This window comes from Populus euphratica, unplaced genomic scaffold (assembly GCF_000495115.2).
Source record: "Populus euphratica unplaced genomic scaffold, PopEup_1.0 scaffold43.1, whole genome shotgun sequence".
Classification (NCBI taxonomy): Eukaryota; Viridiplantae; Streptophyta; class Magnoliopsida; order Malpighiales; family Salicaceae; genus Populus; species Populus euphratica.
In genome coordinates this window covers 799,540-817,018 of record NW_011499889.1, presented here as the reverse complement: position 1 = coordinate 817,018, position 17,479 = coordinate 799,540, and the positions used below count along the sequence as shown (strand labels likewise).

Here is a 17,479-nt window from a genome sequence, read left to right as displayed (position 1 = left end):
ATTATTTTTGATTTTAGTAAAAATAATATAAAAATATAAAAATAAATTAATTTAAAATATATAATAAATAAATAGTTTTTAAAATATAAAAACAAAACAGGTCGGCCTCGTAGACTTTTCCATAATTAGGCCCATTATATATAAAGCCTAGACCCAAATCAAACTCCCTCCAGCCCATATTACAAGTTTTGACTTTTGAGAACCAAACCAAGGGTAGAGTGGACACAGCAATTGTTTGCAAACAACATGTTCAAGTTTCTATGTAATGGGCTTTGAGCCCGCTATTAAAATAAATGAAATCTTACAGCCCAAATCAAGCCTATACTCTCTAAATAAACTATCTATAATGGGCTTTATGCCTAAATTTAAACAAATGTAATCTTCCAAAGCCCAAGTCAAGTCTGTCTCTCCATCTATCAGCATCTTTCACTGCCACAAAAAGAAACACAAGGGTTTATGCTGGCTCCTGGTGATTAAAGAAAGGCAGAGGCAGCACACACGCTCGCACAGAAGCTAAAACCCAAACAAAACAGGCACAGAAAGAGAGAAAGAATGGAGCTTGCAATAAAAAGCCCTATCGCCCCAACAACACAAAACTTCTTAAAACCAAAGCCAAAGGTGAAATCTTTGAGGGTTTTCAGTCTTAAATGCGCATCTTCTCTTTCTTCCTCAGATGGTGCTGCCACTGGTAAAAACCTCTTCCGTTTCACTTACCCTTTATCTTCTTAATGTTATTTTTTCTGTGGTTATTCTAAATTGTTGATTTGTTGTTTTAACGGAGTGTAATGTGGAGAATGCTTGCATGAAAATGTGAAAAATTGGGGGCTTTTTTGGTTTCTTAGGTGTGGTGGAAAGACCTTGGAAAACTTCAGATGCTAGATTAGTGCTTGAAGACGGTTCAATTTGGAGGGCTAAGTCATTTGGTGCTAGAGGAACTCAAGTCGGTGAAGTTGTTTTCAATACTTCTTTGACAGGGTAAGATTTCATCTTTTTCGTAAAGAATTGAGTTTTGCAGCTTGTTTGAAATCAATTATTAACTAAATTCAATTATAGTCCTTGATTTGAATTCAGTTAATAAATAAGTTGAATTCAATTATAGTGTTTGATTTGAATTCAATTAATAAATAAGTTGAATTCACATGTTTGAAAGAGATGAAATTCAATTCATTTTTTTTTTATATTGCCCTTATTACTTTCATTTTATTTCTTTAAAGTTCTCTCTCTCAAAAAAAGATGGGTATATGGTATTTTAGAAAAGCTAGTTTTAACATTAAATTACTTCTCTTTGGAATTGTAAATTAGAGGGTTTGACCTCTGATTTAGTTTTGTATACTTTTTAGAGATTGAATTCTATTTGAAATTCAATTCTTAATACTCAAAATGATTCCATACATGAGATTTCATGAAAAGCTTTGAACTGAATTGAATTGAATTCAAAGAGTTCCAAATATGCTATTAATGATTTTTTGGGGCTTTTTTTTATGGTATTATGATCTTTTAATATTGTGGAGTATTTTCTGTTATGATATGCTAGCTTGAGTTGAATTAGTAAAAATAACCTTGATGTTAATCAGTTTTTTTTTCCGACAAGGTAGAGTTTTCCTCAGTTTCAAAACTTTAGGTTTGAAATATTTGGACTGAGATTACTCTAGCTTTGTGCATTTAGATCTGAACTGACACATTCACCATAATATCGAGCTGAGCTTAGACATTGATCATTTGAAGTGGTAGAATAAAATAGGATAATTGTCAAGTCCTCCCATCCTAGGAATTCTACTCTGTTGTTTGGTTTAGATAGAAATCCTGTAAAAACCGACGTCTGAGGTGCGTTACAGGACAGAGAAGGGGTTTACCATGGATGCAGGTACATTAAAGGAAGGCATATGTGATACCTATTTGAAGGCCAGTCAAATGGCAACAAGCTGATTGGTTCAAGTCTTAAATAATTTCTGTGAACTCTACAAAGATGTATGCCAATTCAAAGTTTTTCCAAAAGCTAAAGCAGCATTACCATGGTGGCTTTCCAAGCCCATGTGAAGTGCAATGTCTGTTTCAATTGTTAAAAATTTTGCATTATTCATTATTTGAGTATATATCTCATATTTATTCACATTCTAGGTATCAAGAAATCCTCACAGATCCTAGTTATGCTGGGCAGTTTGTTCTTATGACGAACCCACATATTGGGAATACAGGGGTAAATTTTGGTAGGTGAAATGGCCTTCAATTATTGTCAGTATATCACTGGAGTATATATCTGATTTGATGTCTTGCATACCAGATGATGAGGAATCAAGGCAGTGTTTCCTTGCTGGTCTTGTTATCAGGAGCTTAAGTATCAGGTGCTGTTTCTTCTTCCAGTGCTTTCTAATCAGCTCCATCTTACTTGACATATCTAGTTTTGCATCTTTTGTTATTATGTTTGTTGAAACTATCTAATAAATGGATTCAGTACGTCGAATTGGAGGTGCACAAAAGAACTTGGTGATTACTTGCTTGAAAGGAACATCATGGGAATATGTATGTTAAATTTCACTTTGTTGATACTCTGTTTTCTGATTATTGTCCTGCTTTGCTTGTCGTTAAATCTTAACCTTTCTACTTGATGCTGTTTTCATATATGACAGATGATGTTGACACACGTGCAATCACCCGCAGATTGAGGCAAGACGGAAGCCTTGTCGGTGTCCTAACCACAGAAGAATCAAAGACAGATGAGGAACTTTTAAAAATGTCTCGCTCATGGGACATAGAAGGTAAAAGATTCAGTTTACTTGACAGATATGGTTGTGAGTATTGCTGAATATTGGTAGTTCTCACTTTTACTGGTTCAATTTTCCAGGTATTGATTTGATAAGCGGCGTCTCTTGCACTGCCCCTTATGAATGGGTTGACAAAACAGATCTAGAGTGGGCCTTTAACTGCGAGGGAAGAGGAGAGATTTACCATGTTAGTATGACTCGCCATGGTTTGTTTTTAGTTGAAGATCTTTGTTTACAAGTTGATCTTACTCTTTCTCTTGCTTATTCTTGGATTGAAGGTCATTGCATTTGATTTTGGGATCAAGCATAATATACTCAGACGCCTAGCATCCTATGGCTGTAAAATCACTGTGGTGCCTTCAAATTGGCCAGCATCAGAAACTCTAAAGATGAATCCGGACGGAGTTCTTTTCAGCAATGGACCTGGAGACCCTTCTGCAGTTCCTTATGCTGTTGAAACAGTCAAGGAATTGCTGGGAAAGGTTCCTGTTTTTGGAATTTGTATGGGCCATCAGTTGCTTGGTCAGGCATTGGGTGGTAAAACCTTTAAGATGAAGTTTGGCCACCATGGAGGAAATCATCCCGTCCGCAACCTTCTTGCAAACCGTGTAGAAATTAGTGCCCAGGTGAGTTTGCTCAGCAGTGACCTGTTTAAATAAATTTCCAATATTTGAATGGTGAAAGTCATGAAAACATCAAAAGCAGGTTTGATTTTTACTGAATGCCAAAGTTAATTCATTAGATATCAACGAATAAGCATAATGATTTTATCCCTCATGGATTTTCAACTCAATGTTTGAATTAGAAATTAGAATGCAATGGTTAAGACCGTATGTGCACATGGTTGCATGCATTAAGGGAGAGCTCTCCTTTTTTTCCATTCTAGTCACATTCTAACATGCAACTGGTAATGTGGCAGAATCACAACTATGCAGTTGACCCTGCATCACTTCCCGAAGGTGTGGAAGTGACACACATTAATCTTAACGATGGAAGCTGTGCTGGTCTTGCTTTTCCGGTGCTAAATGTCATGTCTCTTCAATATCACCCAGAGGCATCACCAGGACCTCATGATTCAGATTCTGGTAATCAAAGTCCTTTCTTTTATTTTACTTGTTCCTTTTTATTCCATTTCTTGCCTTTCTATGCACAACATGATATTACTTCTCACTAATGCAATTCTCAAGTAATTCCTCTATACGACTGCAAGGGAGAGGGAGAGCACAAAGCTTAAATAAGTCCTATCCTCGCTTCATTTTAGCTTTTCCCTCTGCCCACAAGTGAAGCTGGGTGGTGTTTAATCATTTTTCTTCTTGTTGATGATGATGCATCATCATTGCATTATGATCAACGTTGTCATCATCTTCACCTCAATGCTTATATTAAAATATGATGTAATTTCCTGCACATCATTTCAACCTAGTGCTTTCTTGCTGCAGTTTTTGGAGAATTCATGGAGTTAATGAAGAAAGTAAAACAAAAGGCATAAGCAGAAATGTCTCTGATTGTGGGAAGAAGAGACGGTAATAATCTCAGGGTTGTCTTGCTATCAGTTTTGTTGGTCTGTACGAAATAGTCGAGATAATTTATGTTTTTCCGTCGGAGACCATTAAAGAAGTTTCATGGGTTCGAACGTACCATGTAAATTGTCGTAGATTTATAATGTCCTATATTTGGTTCAACAAGAAATTCGATGAATTTTGGCGTTCTCAATGATTATTCTTTTCCCTGATTTCTGAAGAGCAACGCATAAACACATTTCTGTATATATATATATTTTACGGTAATAACCTGCGTTAATGTAAGGTTCCAGAACATATAGAGCTCATTGCATGTAAAATTCATAACATAGGGCGGAATTCAGTAATGGAGATATGGTCATGTTTATTTCAGGAGTTCCTGCAACCAATCTCAATCTTATTCCTTTTGAGCCTTGTATCCTTTCTGTATAATTGGATTCCATACAAGGTCCAGTTAAGATTTTAAAGCATTCTTTAACAACTTCCTATAAAATCTATAGTTGCTCAATAAAGGAAACTTGTCCTTCTGCAACGTACAAGAACTATATTGTTCATCTGATGTTGCTTTGTTTCTCTCAGAAGTTAATTTTGGCCTGTTTCCATCCATTCTAGAATCTCAAGAAACTTCCTTGTGTTCGCATAATGTAAAAACACAGTCAGCATTTGAGTGTTGTAGAAAATTGCAGCCACTGGAGAGCGAAGACTCATAGCGGCTTCGTTACAGTAACTCATGAAGACAAATTTAAGAGGAAATTATTAGCTGATTTTTCACGTGAAGAATACAGTTAGTTCTGAATCCTGGTGATAAAAGGAGTGTGCTGGTCTCAGTCTTGAGCAAATCTCATTTCTTTATGACCAACTCTACTAAAATCATGCAATGAAAAAACATAGAACTAAATGTCATTCAGTAAGTGTTTATTACTCAAAAAGAATATAAAAAATGGAAAAGAAAGTCTACAACAACAGCAGAAATACTGTCAAATGTTTATTATTCATGAAAACATCTTTAAAAGAAGGGATGATGATATGGTCTTCTTTCTACAATCAGGACTCATCCATTGTTTGGCTCTTTTTCCATGTCAACAGCATCCACTTCGTAATCAAGGTTTTCTCCCGTGTCAAGTTCCTGCTCGGCACTTCTACCAACAGCACATGTTTCCATGCTATTACTATATGCATCTATCATGTAAAACACCCTCCTATTAAGATCCTCTTCATCATGGCTCAAGTTATTCATCCTGAAGAAGTGTCTCTAGCCTTTTGTGAAAACAAATGTCTGAGTACTTCTCCGGTATGAATAACGGAAAGTCCCCTTGTAAACCATATGATTTCAAATGTCTTTTGGTGAATGACAAGCTAAGCTTCTAAGAATAAAAGGAAAAAAATGCTTCAACTCTTAAGGACTTATCCATTCCACTGGAATCTACAACCATTATTTGCACATACAACAGATTGCTTTGTCCTGTGAATGAATTTTTTTTTCCAGTAACAAATCATGTCAAACCACGTAAACTATACAATGTGCTTGTTGGCTGAATGAAGGATGTAGCTGCTACTGATTCTAGCAATATGACAGTTTCGCATAACTATCTTCTGAAATTCAATGATACCTTGACTGAATAGTAAGTTCAGAGTTTCAATTTCTACAAGTATCAACGTTTATATTCAATCTAAACGAGGAGTTTTTCCAGCCATTTACTCACCTCCATATCTGGAAAAAGATAAGTCAATTGTTAGCTAAGTTTCGGGTTGTGGCTCACATTGGCGTCGAGAAACATTAGATGTTTGTTCTCAAAAGTAGCCTTGTTTCAAATCAGTAAATCATAATAAACGCGTTACTCGTTTTCCTAATCAAACAGATCTAATTTAGGGCACGTCAAAGTCATGGTGATTATCAAGAACGATGCTTTCTATACTGACAGAAAAGTTCTTCTGCATAAATTATGGCAGTGGAAATTCTTTCCAAGTCCTATAAAGCAAACTCACGCTACAGAAGGATCATATTGTTTCTTTAGTGTATTTAATATATTGAGCTAGTCATCTAGAGAAAATCTGGAGACATCTCTTAGCAGTAAATTTACAAAAATGGGGTAAGATTGGAAGATAGCTTAATGCAGATGGTTTGACTCTGGAAGGATCCCTAAGAGGAGCTTGCTGGTAAAGAGTAGAACCTGTTCCTAGATTAAGACCTTAAATCCATATCTTTTTTCTAATATAGCATTCTCTGAGATCATTGAAATTTTATTACTGGAGCATTAAAATCTTTCCATTGATCAGGGGCAATGATGTCTTTTTTCATTTTAAAAACATGATAAAAAGATTAAAATACCCTTAAATGCAAAAATTTCAATACCAATCTCAAGGGCAATTTCGTACGTTCGAAATGTCTCTTTCATTATTATACCAGTACGTTCGAAATGTCTCTTTCATTATTATTATATCATATGAATAGCAATTTTGTATTTTATCAAATATATAAAAATAACTCAAAAACATAATTAAACAATCAAAATATTATTAAAAGTCAAAAAATTAAAATTAACCTCAAAGGGCTTTTTAATCTTCTACCAAAGATTTTTTTTTTATATTAACATGCATATTAGAAGCAATTTATTATTTTTTTAAATATAAAAAACAAAAAATATATATAGGTGTGTGAGAGATACTAATACATTTTAGACAGCTCACGAAAAGCTAACATATTTTGAGCCGCTTGTAAAGTGCCCTTTAAAGTCCAAAATATCTTCCACTAGTGTTGTTTTAATTTATCATTGGCAAGTCTTTCCCCCACCCCCCCTTTTTTTTTCTTGAAAATTACAACCTAACCTTTTATTTTGTTAGTATTTTAACTTCAGTTTTTATTATTTTGATTTTTAATTTTTGATCTTGATCTTTTTATAAAAGTTTTATTTATTTTTCAATTTGATCCTTATTTTTTAATTTCTAATTTTTTTTACTCTTTTATAAAAGTTATTATTCTTTTCAATTTTATCATTTAATCAAAACATTATTTTTATCTTTTATGTTAATTTTAATCCTAATTCTTTTGATATTATTAGGTCTTTTTACCAAATTAATTTTTCTTTTCAATTTCACCCTTTAAGCAAATATAATTTTTTCTTTTTCTAATTTTTATCATCACTCTTTTAATTACTATTTTTTGAATCATTTTATATAATATTTTTTTTTAAAATTTTATCCTTTAATATTTTTTTTTATAATCATTTTATTCCAATCTCATTATAGATTTAGCAAGACATGTGGGGTTAACTTAACCTAATTATCATGATTATAAATTTATTATATTAACTCATATTAACAAAAACTGGTTTTTTATGTCATTTTTATCCAATTTTATTCTTTCATATTCAATAGGTGATAAATTAAAATATATCATTTATTCTCTTGAAAAAATATCTTTTTTCTCATTTTATCCTAATTATTTAAAAAATAATGATTAATTTACCGCATTTTTTTATCAAATTAAAATAAAATCAATTTATTTAACTCAATCAAGTTCATAAGTTTATAACCCCATGTATTTTTCTTCTTTTTTTAAGATACACTTGTGCTGAACAATACTTTTTGTGCAAAGAAAAATAGCCAGGTCTGTGGCGAATTACGGGCCACAGATACTAGTTATCTCACTAATTAGACAGCTTTTAAAATAACCAACAAAACATTCATCACCAAATTGATTATGAAAGATACGATAAATGCTTACTATTCTCTTTATCAACAATATACATATCAAATGCCGCCTGGCATTAACATTTCCTCATTGGCATAATTTATAGGAAGAATGACAATCAATCCCCAGAAACTTGTCCAGAAATTCTTTTGTTAATTTTATTCCCCTCTGTACCTTGGTTTCCTCTTTTCAGCAAATGCTGCCAAGCCCTCCAAACGATCTCTTGTGTTCAAGATCTGTTCATAGCACTCTTCTTCCAATTCCAAAGCTGATGGTAAATCTATCTCAAGTCCCTCATTGATAGCCTTTTCTGCCATCCTAATTGCTATTGGACCCTGTCAAGAGTACACACAGGTCAAAGTGTGCGCAACAAACAGAAAGTAACAAATTAGTGCTCTGTGTTCTACATCCCTTGAAATGCTGTGCATATGGCCATCAAATCATTTCAGTATCCAAAGTTAACAGCAAGGAGCCCCTTAAACCAATTCAATCCAGAGAATAAAGGATCATCAATGCATTTCTGGAAGTGCCAAACATCTTTAAAATCATTTTCCCAGTCCCACTAGAAAAGAGTTTTAAAGTTAAATGATGGGATTCTAGTCCCATGCTTTTGGTTAAGCATGACATTAAATACACAGGACCTTAGACCTACCAGAATTTCCTGTCTTGAATTAGCATTTAAAACTTACGAGTTTTGAGTATTCTAAGTTATAGCAGAGATTTAGTCTTCTATTTTCAACAACAGCGGTTCTGCAGAGTGCAGAGCTGCACTTCTATTTTGTGTGAGAAAAATCCTTGAGGTATATGATGTGTACCTTCTGAATAATCTCCCGGGCAATTTCAAGTGCTTTTGAATGAGCTTCACCAGCAGAGACAGAGTAATTGGCAAGCCCTGAAACATAACAAGACTTCATTGCCAAATATGAATCAAAAAAAGAAAAATTCTAAGCAGCTACCAAGTAAACATACCCATTGGCATAGCCTCTCTACCACCAATCTTGCGGCCAGTAAATATCAGTTCCTTTGCCAGTGATTTTCCTACCAACCTAGGAAGTCTTTGAGTCCCACCTGCACTATTAAAGACCAAAGATTCCATGAGAGGATGATCTATCACTAAGCAGCCAATTTCCAATAAAACTTATGAGGGCTTCTAAAGCACAACGAAGAATGTTAAATTTTAACATATTAGAAGTCCATTACAGGTACAGTTCTTCATCAATAATAGGCAGGAAAAACTCAGTTGCAGAACAGAATTTCTCCGGCAATAAGTTCAGGAGATACTATGCATCCATGGTTGCATATATTTATAAAGAACGATGGATGTCCTTTTCTTTTCCGTGGAACAAGCAAACTTGCAATCAAATAAAAAAAAAGAAAAGAACATGTAGTTCCAGGTAACTAACTATGAATGACAAACAAAATATAGTAAATACCCAGGAATTATGGCAAGTCCTGTTTCTGGCAAGCCCAATACTGCATCTTCTCCTGAATCATTGATAAAGGGCATAGAGATGTGAGAATCATGTATCGATTATCAAGATATAATTTTACATAAGAAAATATTGTTCAGTGTGGCAAATGTGTGAGAGACTAAATCTGCAACTACCACATATCCGAAGATCACATGTCAAAGCCATTTCAAGTCCACCACCTAATGCTACTCCTTCAATAACAGCTATGGTAGGAACACGGAGTGCCTACATTTACAGAAACATGTTGCTTATTAAGTGGTCAAGGAGGAGAAAGAAGTTGAGACAAATGCACTTACATAAAGACATCTTATAATAAACTCATGGATCTAACATTCTTGGGCTATAGTATAGGTGGAAAGTTTTGAAGGAGTTGGCTACATGCAAAATTCAAATCTTTGAACAAAAGGTCACGGATAGCATTGTAAAGATGAGCTGTAAGAATTTCATGCATTCCTGGAGAACTAGAATTTGAACAACACATACACAATTCATCCATATGTGGACTTGGAACCCACCCCTGTAACTGTTCCCCTCAGACCAAGTCTCACAAACACATTCTCAAATCAACTATCTACAATGTTCAAGTAACAACAAAACATAAATAACTATTAGAAAAGATGTAGACAATTATAAGGAACCACCTCTATGAATGAGAACATAGATCGCAATGAGTTCACAAAATTTTGAACTTCAGATGGAGTCATTGTCTTGCGCTCCTGCCAATCCAATCAAAGGCAGATCAGTCAGGTATCTGATTCGCTACCAAATATATGTGCAGACTTGCAGTTTCCTAGAGGAAATACTATTGCTACTGTCATCCTTACAAGAAAGAAAGAAATAACTAGCAGATGGGGAAATAAGAACAACAAAAATCACTAAACGACCACACGAAAAGCCTCAATGTGCTTCTGAACATAGAGAATATGAGCCACAGCCCATAAGTGAGTTCAGAGAACCTGAAAACTTAAATTCTATGAGGGTGAAAGTGATGCAGGAGGATCTGAACAGGCAGATACAGAACTGTTGCAATTGGACCACGGGGAAAGCCTAGCACAGACATTTATAGACTAGATGGACAAGTTTAAGCCAACAAGAGGTTTAGTCGTGCCAAATGACTTAACTTTTGACGGAAATGGCTTAACTTTTGATCCACTATATCATTCTCAAATTTTACAGGAGAATTTGCAAGTCATGTTATATTGAGGGTCGGCTTGTTGTAATCAGCCAAGGTTATTAAAGACCTTCAAACTAGGAACCATAAGATGCTGTTTTTTCTAGTTTAGCATATCACTTCCATAGTTGTGTTGAACCAAAGAGTGGGACGAGATTCAAAAGAAAGAAATTGTTGACTATTTGCCATCAGTCCAGTAAAATGTACAGAGAATCTAAACAACCCAACTAGACTTTAAGATTAGAACTTAGAAACTCAAAGAGATGAAGTCTCCTCTACTTTCTAATTGTCTGCTGTAAGTTTTCAGCTAAAAGGGCAAGTTGCTTTCCATGAAGTCTCTTTCTTTTGGGATATAATGACATCAGACCTTTCGTGACATGGCAAAAAGTCTTAAACAAACAAAATCCCCAACTATTGTTGAGGAAAGAGAAAAATCAAAGTCCAAAGAGTGAAAGCATTACCTTTAAATCAGCACCAGCACAAAAAACCTTTGGAACCGAACTGCAAATCAAAACAACCTGAGCAGATTCATCACTTTCGATTGTTTCAAAAGCGTTGCGTAACCCTCTTAACATTTCCTTCCCAATTGAATTTTTCGCTGCAGGCCTATCCAAATTAACCTCAACAATCCCTGTTTTAGTAACGAAACTCAATTAGGTTCATATTTAAACGATCTAAAACAAAAGGGAGTACAGAACCGAACACTAATGCAGAGAGTTTGAGGTGGGATTTTCACCAGAATCCGAATCTGACAACCTTCGAAGCTTGACTGATTCATAGGATAGGGATTCCAAGATGAAGGTTCTATGGGTTTGGTACTGATGACCGTTGCTGTAAATGTAAGGATTCGGCAAGTTATACGATTTCGAATTTTTCACGCAGCGATGACTCAATGATCTTGTTAGAGCAGTTAAAGTACCCATTTGCCCGTTTCTTTGATTCTTGAAAGATTTGGACAGATTTTGGGGGGAGTTTAGACGGGAACAGAGAGACAGGTTCGGGTTTTATTTCTTTGATTTTTGCTGGGGATGGCCTTACCGATCATCATCAACATCACTAATAATAATCATCTAAGCATAAGAATTAGGATTAAGAGATTTGTTTTTATAATATTAAGTTAAAGTATTTTGTTGTTTAAATAATAACTATTAAAAATTTATATATTATTAATTTTAAAATTTATAAAATTAATTATGTTATGCGTAATCTATCTTAGATATTCATATTAATTTAAAAAATAATATTATTATTAATAAATTATTATTATTATGGAGTAAAACTATCAATTTACTCTTGGATATATATATTAGGTTGAAAATCAAGATTTAAAGCCTTAGAAAAAAAAACTATATTAAACGAGGAAGAATGAATCTAATAAGATCATAATATAATGTAAAAAACAATCCTGAAATCCTGAATAATCCAATTATCTTTATTAATTAAGTTTTTAATAACATCATAATTTGTTAATCAATCTACTATTGTATTAGTATTTCTAAATGTGTTTTGACTTCAGGCCTCTCAATCCATGGTTATAAGCTCCCTTGCTTTTATAACTTATCTATCTGAATAGTTAATTTTGTAATTAGCTAAACTATTAATGAAGAGTTCGATTTTAAAATGACATGTCTAAATTCAGTAGACTAAACTAATTTCAAACCAGTGATAAAGATGCATAATATCTCCCTTGATTAATCAACAAATATCTATATTAATAGCAAAACCCTTACATCATGTACCCAAGTTATCTTTTAAAATTATCTATATTAATAGCAAAACCCTGACACCGTGTACTCAAGTTATCTTTTAAAATCCTGGGTTGCTTTTACTATAACCATTCACATTTAATTTTATCCCATTCATGGAAGGATACTATCACTCTACATATTGCACTCGTTTTTTGTTGCTATCTTGATCCATATAAGCAAACTTCGCATGCTCAATACTTGTTAGCATCCTTTTAATAGTTATAGCTACAATGCATGAGGGTTGTCTTTGATATCTAAAAATTGAATTATTTCGCTCTTTCCAAGTGCTTCATACTTCATGCTGCTACCCCAAAGATTTCAAATGAAAAGAAGATAAAGCTATTTTGATATATCTTTACAGTAATGTTTCTTTCACTCTCCTTTTCTTCAAAAAAATTTACTAGAGAGAAGAAAAATAACTGAGGTATGGCCTTGAGAAAAGCTGAAGCAAGATGTTCCACATAAACTATTCAATGGATCCCACACTTAAAAACTATAATTTAATTGACAACCAAACAATTAATTTTATTGATTTAGATGAAACAGAGCAACTACCGCACTAACGAACACTTTTCTGCAAAACTAACCATTGTTTTTACATTTCCTTTTATTAGTCTTAAAAGAAAGTAAGGATTGGTATTTAAAATAATTATGGAATATTTAATTTTAATCTGTACAGTGAAAATGAAAGAATCTGTATAATATACTCTAAAAATTTTATAAAACCAAATAGGTTTTTTGATTTGTATAGTTAAAAAAGAAACATACCAATCCCATCCCCTTCGTAGTTGTTCATCAATTTTTATGTGATGAGAAATAAGATTCAGGTTTTCCTATATAACTCCCTAGATTGGATCCGAGATGCTTGCCAGGCTCAGCTAAGACAACTTTCTCAGACTGGTCGAGCAAAAACATTCTAAACAATAGACCAATTAAATAAATAAATTGAAACACAACTAGATACACGACCAAACCAAGCTCAAATCTCTACTGCTTTATTAATGAAGAACATAACTTATTCTTTCACTTCTATGGATCATCCAAAGCTCCAAACAATAGACCTGTTAAACGAACAACACAAGTTAGAATGCAATGAAGAAGACAATCTCAAGCCCAAATTCGATCTGACTTTGGCGATACCTTGTTAAGCAAAATTGAATTTGTGCTGGAGCTCAACTTCTACTCTGCAATGGACGAATCTTCAATCAATTCGATGATCTGGGTTCTTTTGGTAAGAGGGAGAGCGGGTTTCTAATGGATATATATATTATATACAGTACTATCAATTGTTTTTGATAAACAACGAACTACTCTTTTTATAAAGGTTATTTTTAGGGTTTGGCATGTGATTGTGGAAATTGGAGAATAATGATTGAATCACTCTTTATATTTTATTATACTCAATTGGATTGGTTCAAGGCTGATTTGTTTTTATATTTTAAAAAAATTAATTTTTTTAAAAAAATTATTTATTTAAAATTAATATTTTTTGTATTTTTAAATTATTTTGATGTATTAATATAAAAATAATTTTTAAAAATAACATATATTTTAATATAAAAAATTATTTAAAAAATAATTAAAACTATATAGCCGATTATGACTGTAGTCCGACCGTCGTAGGCCTTATAGAGGCGTAGAGGTGTGGGTCTGACACTATGGGCTCAAAATGATACACTTATCGAGATCCTGTAGTTAAGAAAAAAGAGATGTGAAAAAAAAAAAAAATCAAAGTTGTTGACCCAGAGCCCAGGTCATCGTGTATCATCCAATTACAAGTTCTCTACAGGATTTTCAACTTAAAGCTGTTATAGCCTATGAACCCATCGTTCAAGTCGAAGCTGCTTCATAGGAGGTCCAAAATTTGGCTTACTCTTCTGAGGACACTTCCATTTTCCAGTGACTCCAATCACATCAGGGAGTTCATGATTGGAAACTTCTGATAGCACCTTTCTTTTTACCGAGGCATACTTTTCACCATCTCTTGAAGTCATCCCTCTACCTTTTGGACATTCCAACAAAATCTGTTGTTGCCTTTGCATGTCCAAAGAATTTTCAGCATTTGGTTTCTCAATTCTACTCTTCCTTGTTGTAACAAAACCATTTCGTTGAGCTTCTTTTCCTTCATTTTCTTTGTTATTGCTCCTTCCATGGGTTGACTGACTCATTGAAAAAACTCCGGCACCTCGAACAAACTTCACATTGCCCCGAGGAGATACAAGTTCAATTTCTGTTTGAGCTTTTACCAAGTTTTCTGCGGAATCCTTCCTGCAGTTCAGCTTTGTTGCAGATTTATCGCTTGATCTCACATTACTCGTGACTGACATAAAACCAACTTCTTGCGCTAGATTTTGCATCTGTGGCTGTTTAAATGGAGGCACTTCTAACCTCAAGCTTGGTTTCTCAACATCTTTGGTTGGAACAATAGCATGGCTCAGGACTGATTCATCTTCCATGCTAAGCTTCCCTTCATGGTGCAGATTTTCCAGAATAGATGAGCCCTCTTTCTCAACATCCCAAGAGTCCTGTGATGTGAAAAGTGGATGTACGAAATGACTTGGAGAATCACTAAAAAAAAACAACCCCTTCCCCTTGAGACCAGCTAAAACACCCTCATGCTGAAAAGAAAGATATTAGCTATAAAACCTGTCAAACATGTCAAAGCTGACCTGAGAGGGAGAAACCTTATTCAAGAATTTTTCCTGTTTATGTTCTCCCAAGGAGGCATTGAACTTCAAAAATCCATTTGAGTGTTCAATTTCATCCGAACTTCTGTTTTGTCCTAATTTCCATAAATTCGTTTCTTTATCTCGCTTGCTGTCTTGATTAGCAAATTCATCACCCTCGCGTGCAGTTTTGTCATGAAGAAATCCAACGCTTTCACCCAGCACAGGTGATTCATACACGTAGCTGGGGAACCAGTTCCTTATGTCAGGTGGCTCTGGCAGACAAGAGACACACAACAACGTTATTACCCTATAATTAGCTAGTTTAGATTTTTCACTTCCTTTGTTTTCAGCTTTCGTTGATTCAGTAAAGCCAGGAAGCATGTTCTGAAAGTGCTACTAACCAGAAAGGAATGAGGATGATTGAGAAGAATTTGGAACCTGCAACATTCAAATATTAACTAACTTCAAACACAATATGATAACTGAGAATTTGCGCAAAAAGTTTAAGAATATCAACAGTGAGTGTGATTGTGATCAATGTAACACAAGTAAGAACGATGGATTGAGCAAATGCACCTTACTTAAAGGCTTGTCGTCACAAACATCTCCAAATGAACTCTTACACTTAATGGACCCATTTGAGGATGGCTTCTCATTAGCACGTACTTCATTGTTGTTTCCAGAGTTTCTCAAATCCCCAGCCTTTTCTTCTCTTCTATTCTTACTCTCTTCATTAGCAAATCCATCCTTCTCACCTTCACTTTCTTTAATAACAGATTCGTTAAAATATTCCGCTGTATCCAGAACAGGAGATTCATAATCATAGCTCGGAAACCAGTTTCTGATGTCAGGAGGCTCTGATAAAAGAGACAAAATAAGTTTAAAATGGTTTCGTGTCCCTAGTTTATTTACTTTAAGGACAGAATGGTGAGAATTGAAGGTATCTTTTCGTTCTTAGATCACATTATCAGCCTAGAATTTGCTCAAATTCCATCAAACCAAGCACAAAAAGGAATCGGTACTAACCAGAGAGGAGAGACAATGAGCACAGAGAATCGGGCATCTATAACGAAAGAATAAGAAAGTGTGTTAGATATGAGAACTTTTAGCATATAATTATTTGATTTATAACTTAAACAAACTAGAAGATACAAATACATGATTATGCTAAATAAGGCACGCCAAGAACCCAAGTCATTGCCGGTGACAAGATCACGATCTTCAAATCTAAATCAATCAATTTTATCCTAACCAAAACAACGGTATGCTATTGACAGGAAGCCTATTATTGAAGTGTCCTAAATATAGTAAATACCACAGGTAAGGACCTCACCCATCCATGATTGTGTCAATGAAATACAACACTAAATCCAGACCCAAATTACAAGTTACAGCAATCATCCATTCGATAAAAGATATGGATTGGTAGTAATTTCCAATTTTTAAGAGAAATTTATGTGCAAGAAAGTAAGAGGTCAGTAATTATACCTACCTTATTAAAAGACTGATCTTCATGCTGATTATCATCACTGCTGTTGTTACCGATTCTTGTGGCGTCGCAAGAAATTGTTTCCTTACCTTTATTTCCCTCTTCAATGCAAAGACACCCATCTCTCGAACACTCAAAGTCAGTTTCCTTAAGAATAGGACCTCCAAAAACATCATAAGTATCCAAAACAAAAGATTCATACTGGTAACTAGGAAACCAGTTTCTTATATCAGGTGGCTCTGCAAGAAACCATATGAAGAAACTTGGTTACATACCCATTTCAGAATACATTGCTTTTTACTCAAGAAAATGGATAGGTACCAGAAGGAAGCGGCAAAGAAGAATCAGGAACCTGCATAAAGTAAGTGGGAAAGGTCATAACTAGAAATGGGGAGGTTTGGGTTTGAGAGAGAAAAGATGCGTACCGCCTGAGAATCAGAATCAGAGGTGTTGTCCATTAGAGATTGATCTCAATGTCAATCTATCTATCTATCGCATACAATACAAATACTACAAGGAGATTGACCGGGGGCTATAGTAAGTATTAAATAATGAAGAAACTAAAGACTGATCGAAACTTCAAGCTAAGTATTAAATAATGAAGAAACTAAAGACTGATCGAAACTTCAAGCTAAGTATTAAATAATGAAGAAACTAAAGACTGATCAAAACTCCAAGCCCTAGCTAGGAGTATAAAAAGAAAGAACTCTAAAGACTAAATTTAGGGTATGAACAAGAAGAAAGATCAAGAACAAAAACTGTTTCTTTATCTTGGATTCATGGTTTTTATGGATGCTAGTGTGTGTTTGCCTTCATATGGGGCGCGTCAAGTTCTCGGGGGAACTGTGGGGTTTTGTATTTTTCTCTGTAATTAGGATTTTTTTTCACCTTTTGAAACCTAGCGGGACTCTTTTGGCGCCTGTTTTTTTTTATTGAATTCTGCTGGGCAGAAGCCCA

At 34.3% G+C, this 17,479-nt stretch overlaps 3 protein-coding genes across 3 annotated transcripts; 1 reads left to right on the top strand and 2 right to left on the bottom strand.

Moving 5' to 3' along the window:
- Positions 1-421: 421 nt before the first annotated feature.
- LOC105130913 (carbamoyl-phosphate synthase small chain, chloroplastic-like) lies at positions 422-4,494 on the top strand. The gene is made up of 10 exons (XM_011033641.1): positions 422-688; positions 843-975; positions 2,119-2,207; positions 2,282-2,342; positions 2,453-2,520; positions 2,628-2,756; positions 2,843-2,949; positions 3,041-3,388; positions 3,682-3,847; positions 4,202-4,494. Exons 1-10 carry the CDS (start codon positions 553-555, stop codon positions 4,249-4,251), a joined length of 1,287 nt encoding a protein of 428 aa, XP_011031943.1. The 5' UTR covers positions 422-552; the 3' UTR covers positions 4,252-4,494.
- Positions 4,495-7,950: 3,456 nt separating this feature from the next.
- Positions 7,951-11,689, bottom strand: LOC105130911 (ATP-dependent caseinolytic (Clp) protease/crotonase family protein). The gene is made up of 8 exons (XM_011033640.1): positions 11,353-11,689; positions 11,078-11,247; positions 10,087-10,161; positions 9,580-9,670; positions 9,407-9,458; positions 8,943-9,046; positions 8,789-8,865; positions 7,951-8,308 (listed from the first exon to the last, which is right to left on the bottom strand). The coding sequence occupies exons 1-8, from the start codon at positions 11,537-11,539 to the stop codon at positions 8,132-8,134; spliced, it is 933 nt and encodes a 310-aa protein (XP_011031942.1). The 5' UTR covers positions 11,540-11,689; the 3' UTR covers positions 7,951-8,131.
- A 2,307-nt stretch (positions 11,690-13,996) lies between these two features.
- On the bottom strand, positions 13,997-17,101 carry LOC105130910 (ATP-dependent caseinolytic protease/crotonase family protein). The gene is made up of 8 exons (XM_011033639.1): positions 16,948-17,101; positions 16,844-16,874; positions 16,526-16,761; positions 16,060-16,096; positions 15,610-15,890; positions 15,435-15,471; positions 15,034-15,305; positions 13,997-14,889 (listed from the first exon to the last, which is right to left on the bottom strand). The coding sequence occupies exons 1-8, from the start codon at positions 16,978-16,980 to the stop codon at positions 14,173-14,175; spliced, it is 1,644 nt and encodes a 547-aa protein (XP_011031941.1). The 5' UTR covers positions 16,981-17,101; the 3' UTR covers positions 13,997-14,172.
- Positions 17,102-17,479: the final 378 nt, after the last annotated feature.

Excerpts from the sequence above, each read along its gene's own strand:
- LOC105130913 (XM_011033641.1), top strand. The coding sequence starts at position 553 with ATGGAGCTTGCAATAAAAAGCCCTATCGCCCCAACAACACAAAACTTC. Across the intron at positions 689-842 it reads CTCAGATGGTGCTGCCACTG|GTGTGGTGGAAAGACCTTGG; the intron begins GTAAAAACCTCT and ends TTGGTTTCTTAG. Across the intron at positions 2,343-2,452 it reads ATCAGGAGCTTAAGTATCAG|TACGTCGAATTGGAGGTGCA; the intron begins GTGCTGTTTCTT and ends AAATGGATTCAG.
- LOC105130911 (XM_011033640.1), bottom strand. The coding sequence starts at position 11,539 with ATGGGTACTTTAACTGCTCTAACAAGATCATTGAGTCATCGCTGCGTG. Across the intron at positions 9,671-10,086 it reads CTATGTTCTCATTCATAGAG|GCACTCCGTGTTCCTACCAT; the intron begins GTGGTTCCTTAT and ends CTGTAAATGTAG. Across the intron at positions 9,047-9,406 it reads GGACTTGCCATAATTCCTGG|TGCAGGTGGGACTCAAAGAC; the intron begins GTATTTACTATA and ends GGTCTTTAATAG.
- LOC105130910 (XM_011033639.1), bottom strand. The coding sequence starts at position 16,980 with ATGGACAACACCTCTGATTCTGATTCTCAGGCG. Across the intron at positions 16,762-16,843 it reads TTCTTTGCCGCTTCCTTCTG|AGCCACCTGATATAAGAAAC; the intron begins GTACCTATCCAT and ends GGTTTCTTGCAG. Across the intron at positions 15,891-16,059 it reads CTCATTGTCTCTCCTCTCTG|AGCCTCCTGACATCAGAAAC; the intron begins GTTAGTACCGAT and ends CTCTTTTATCAG.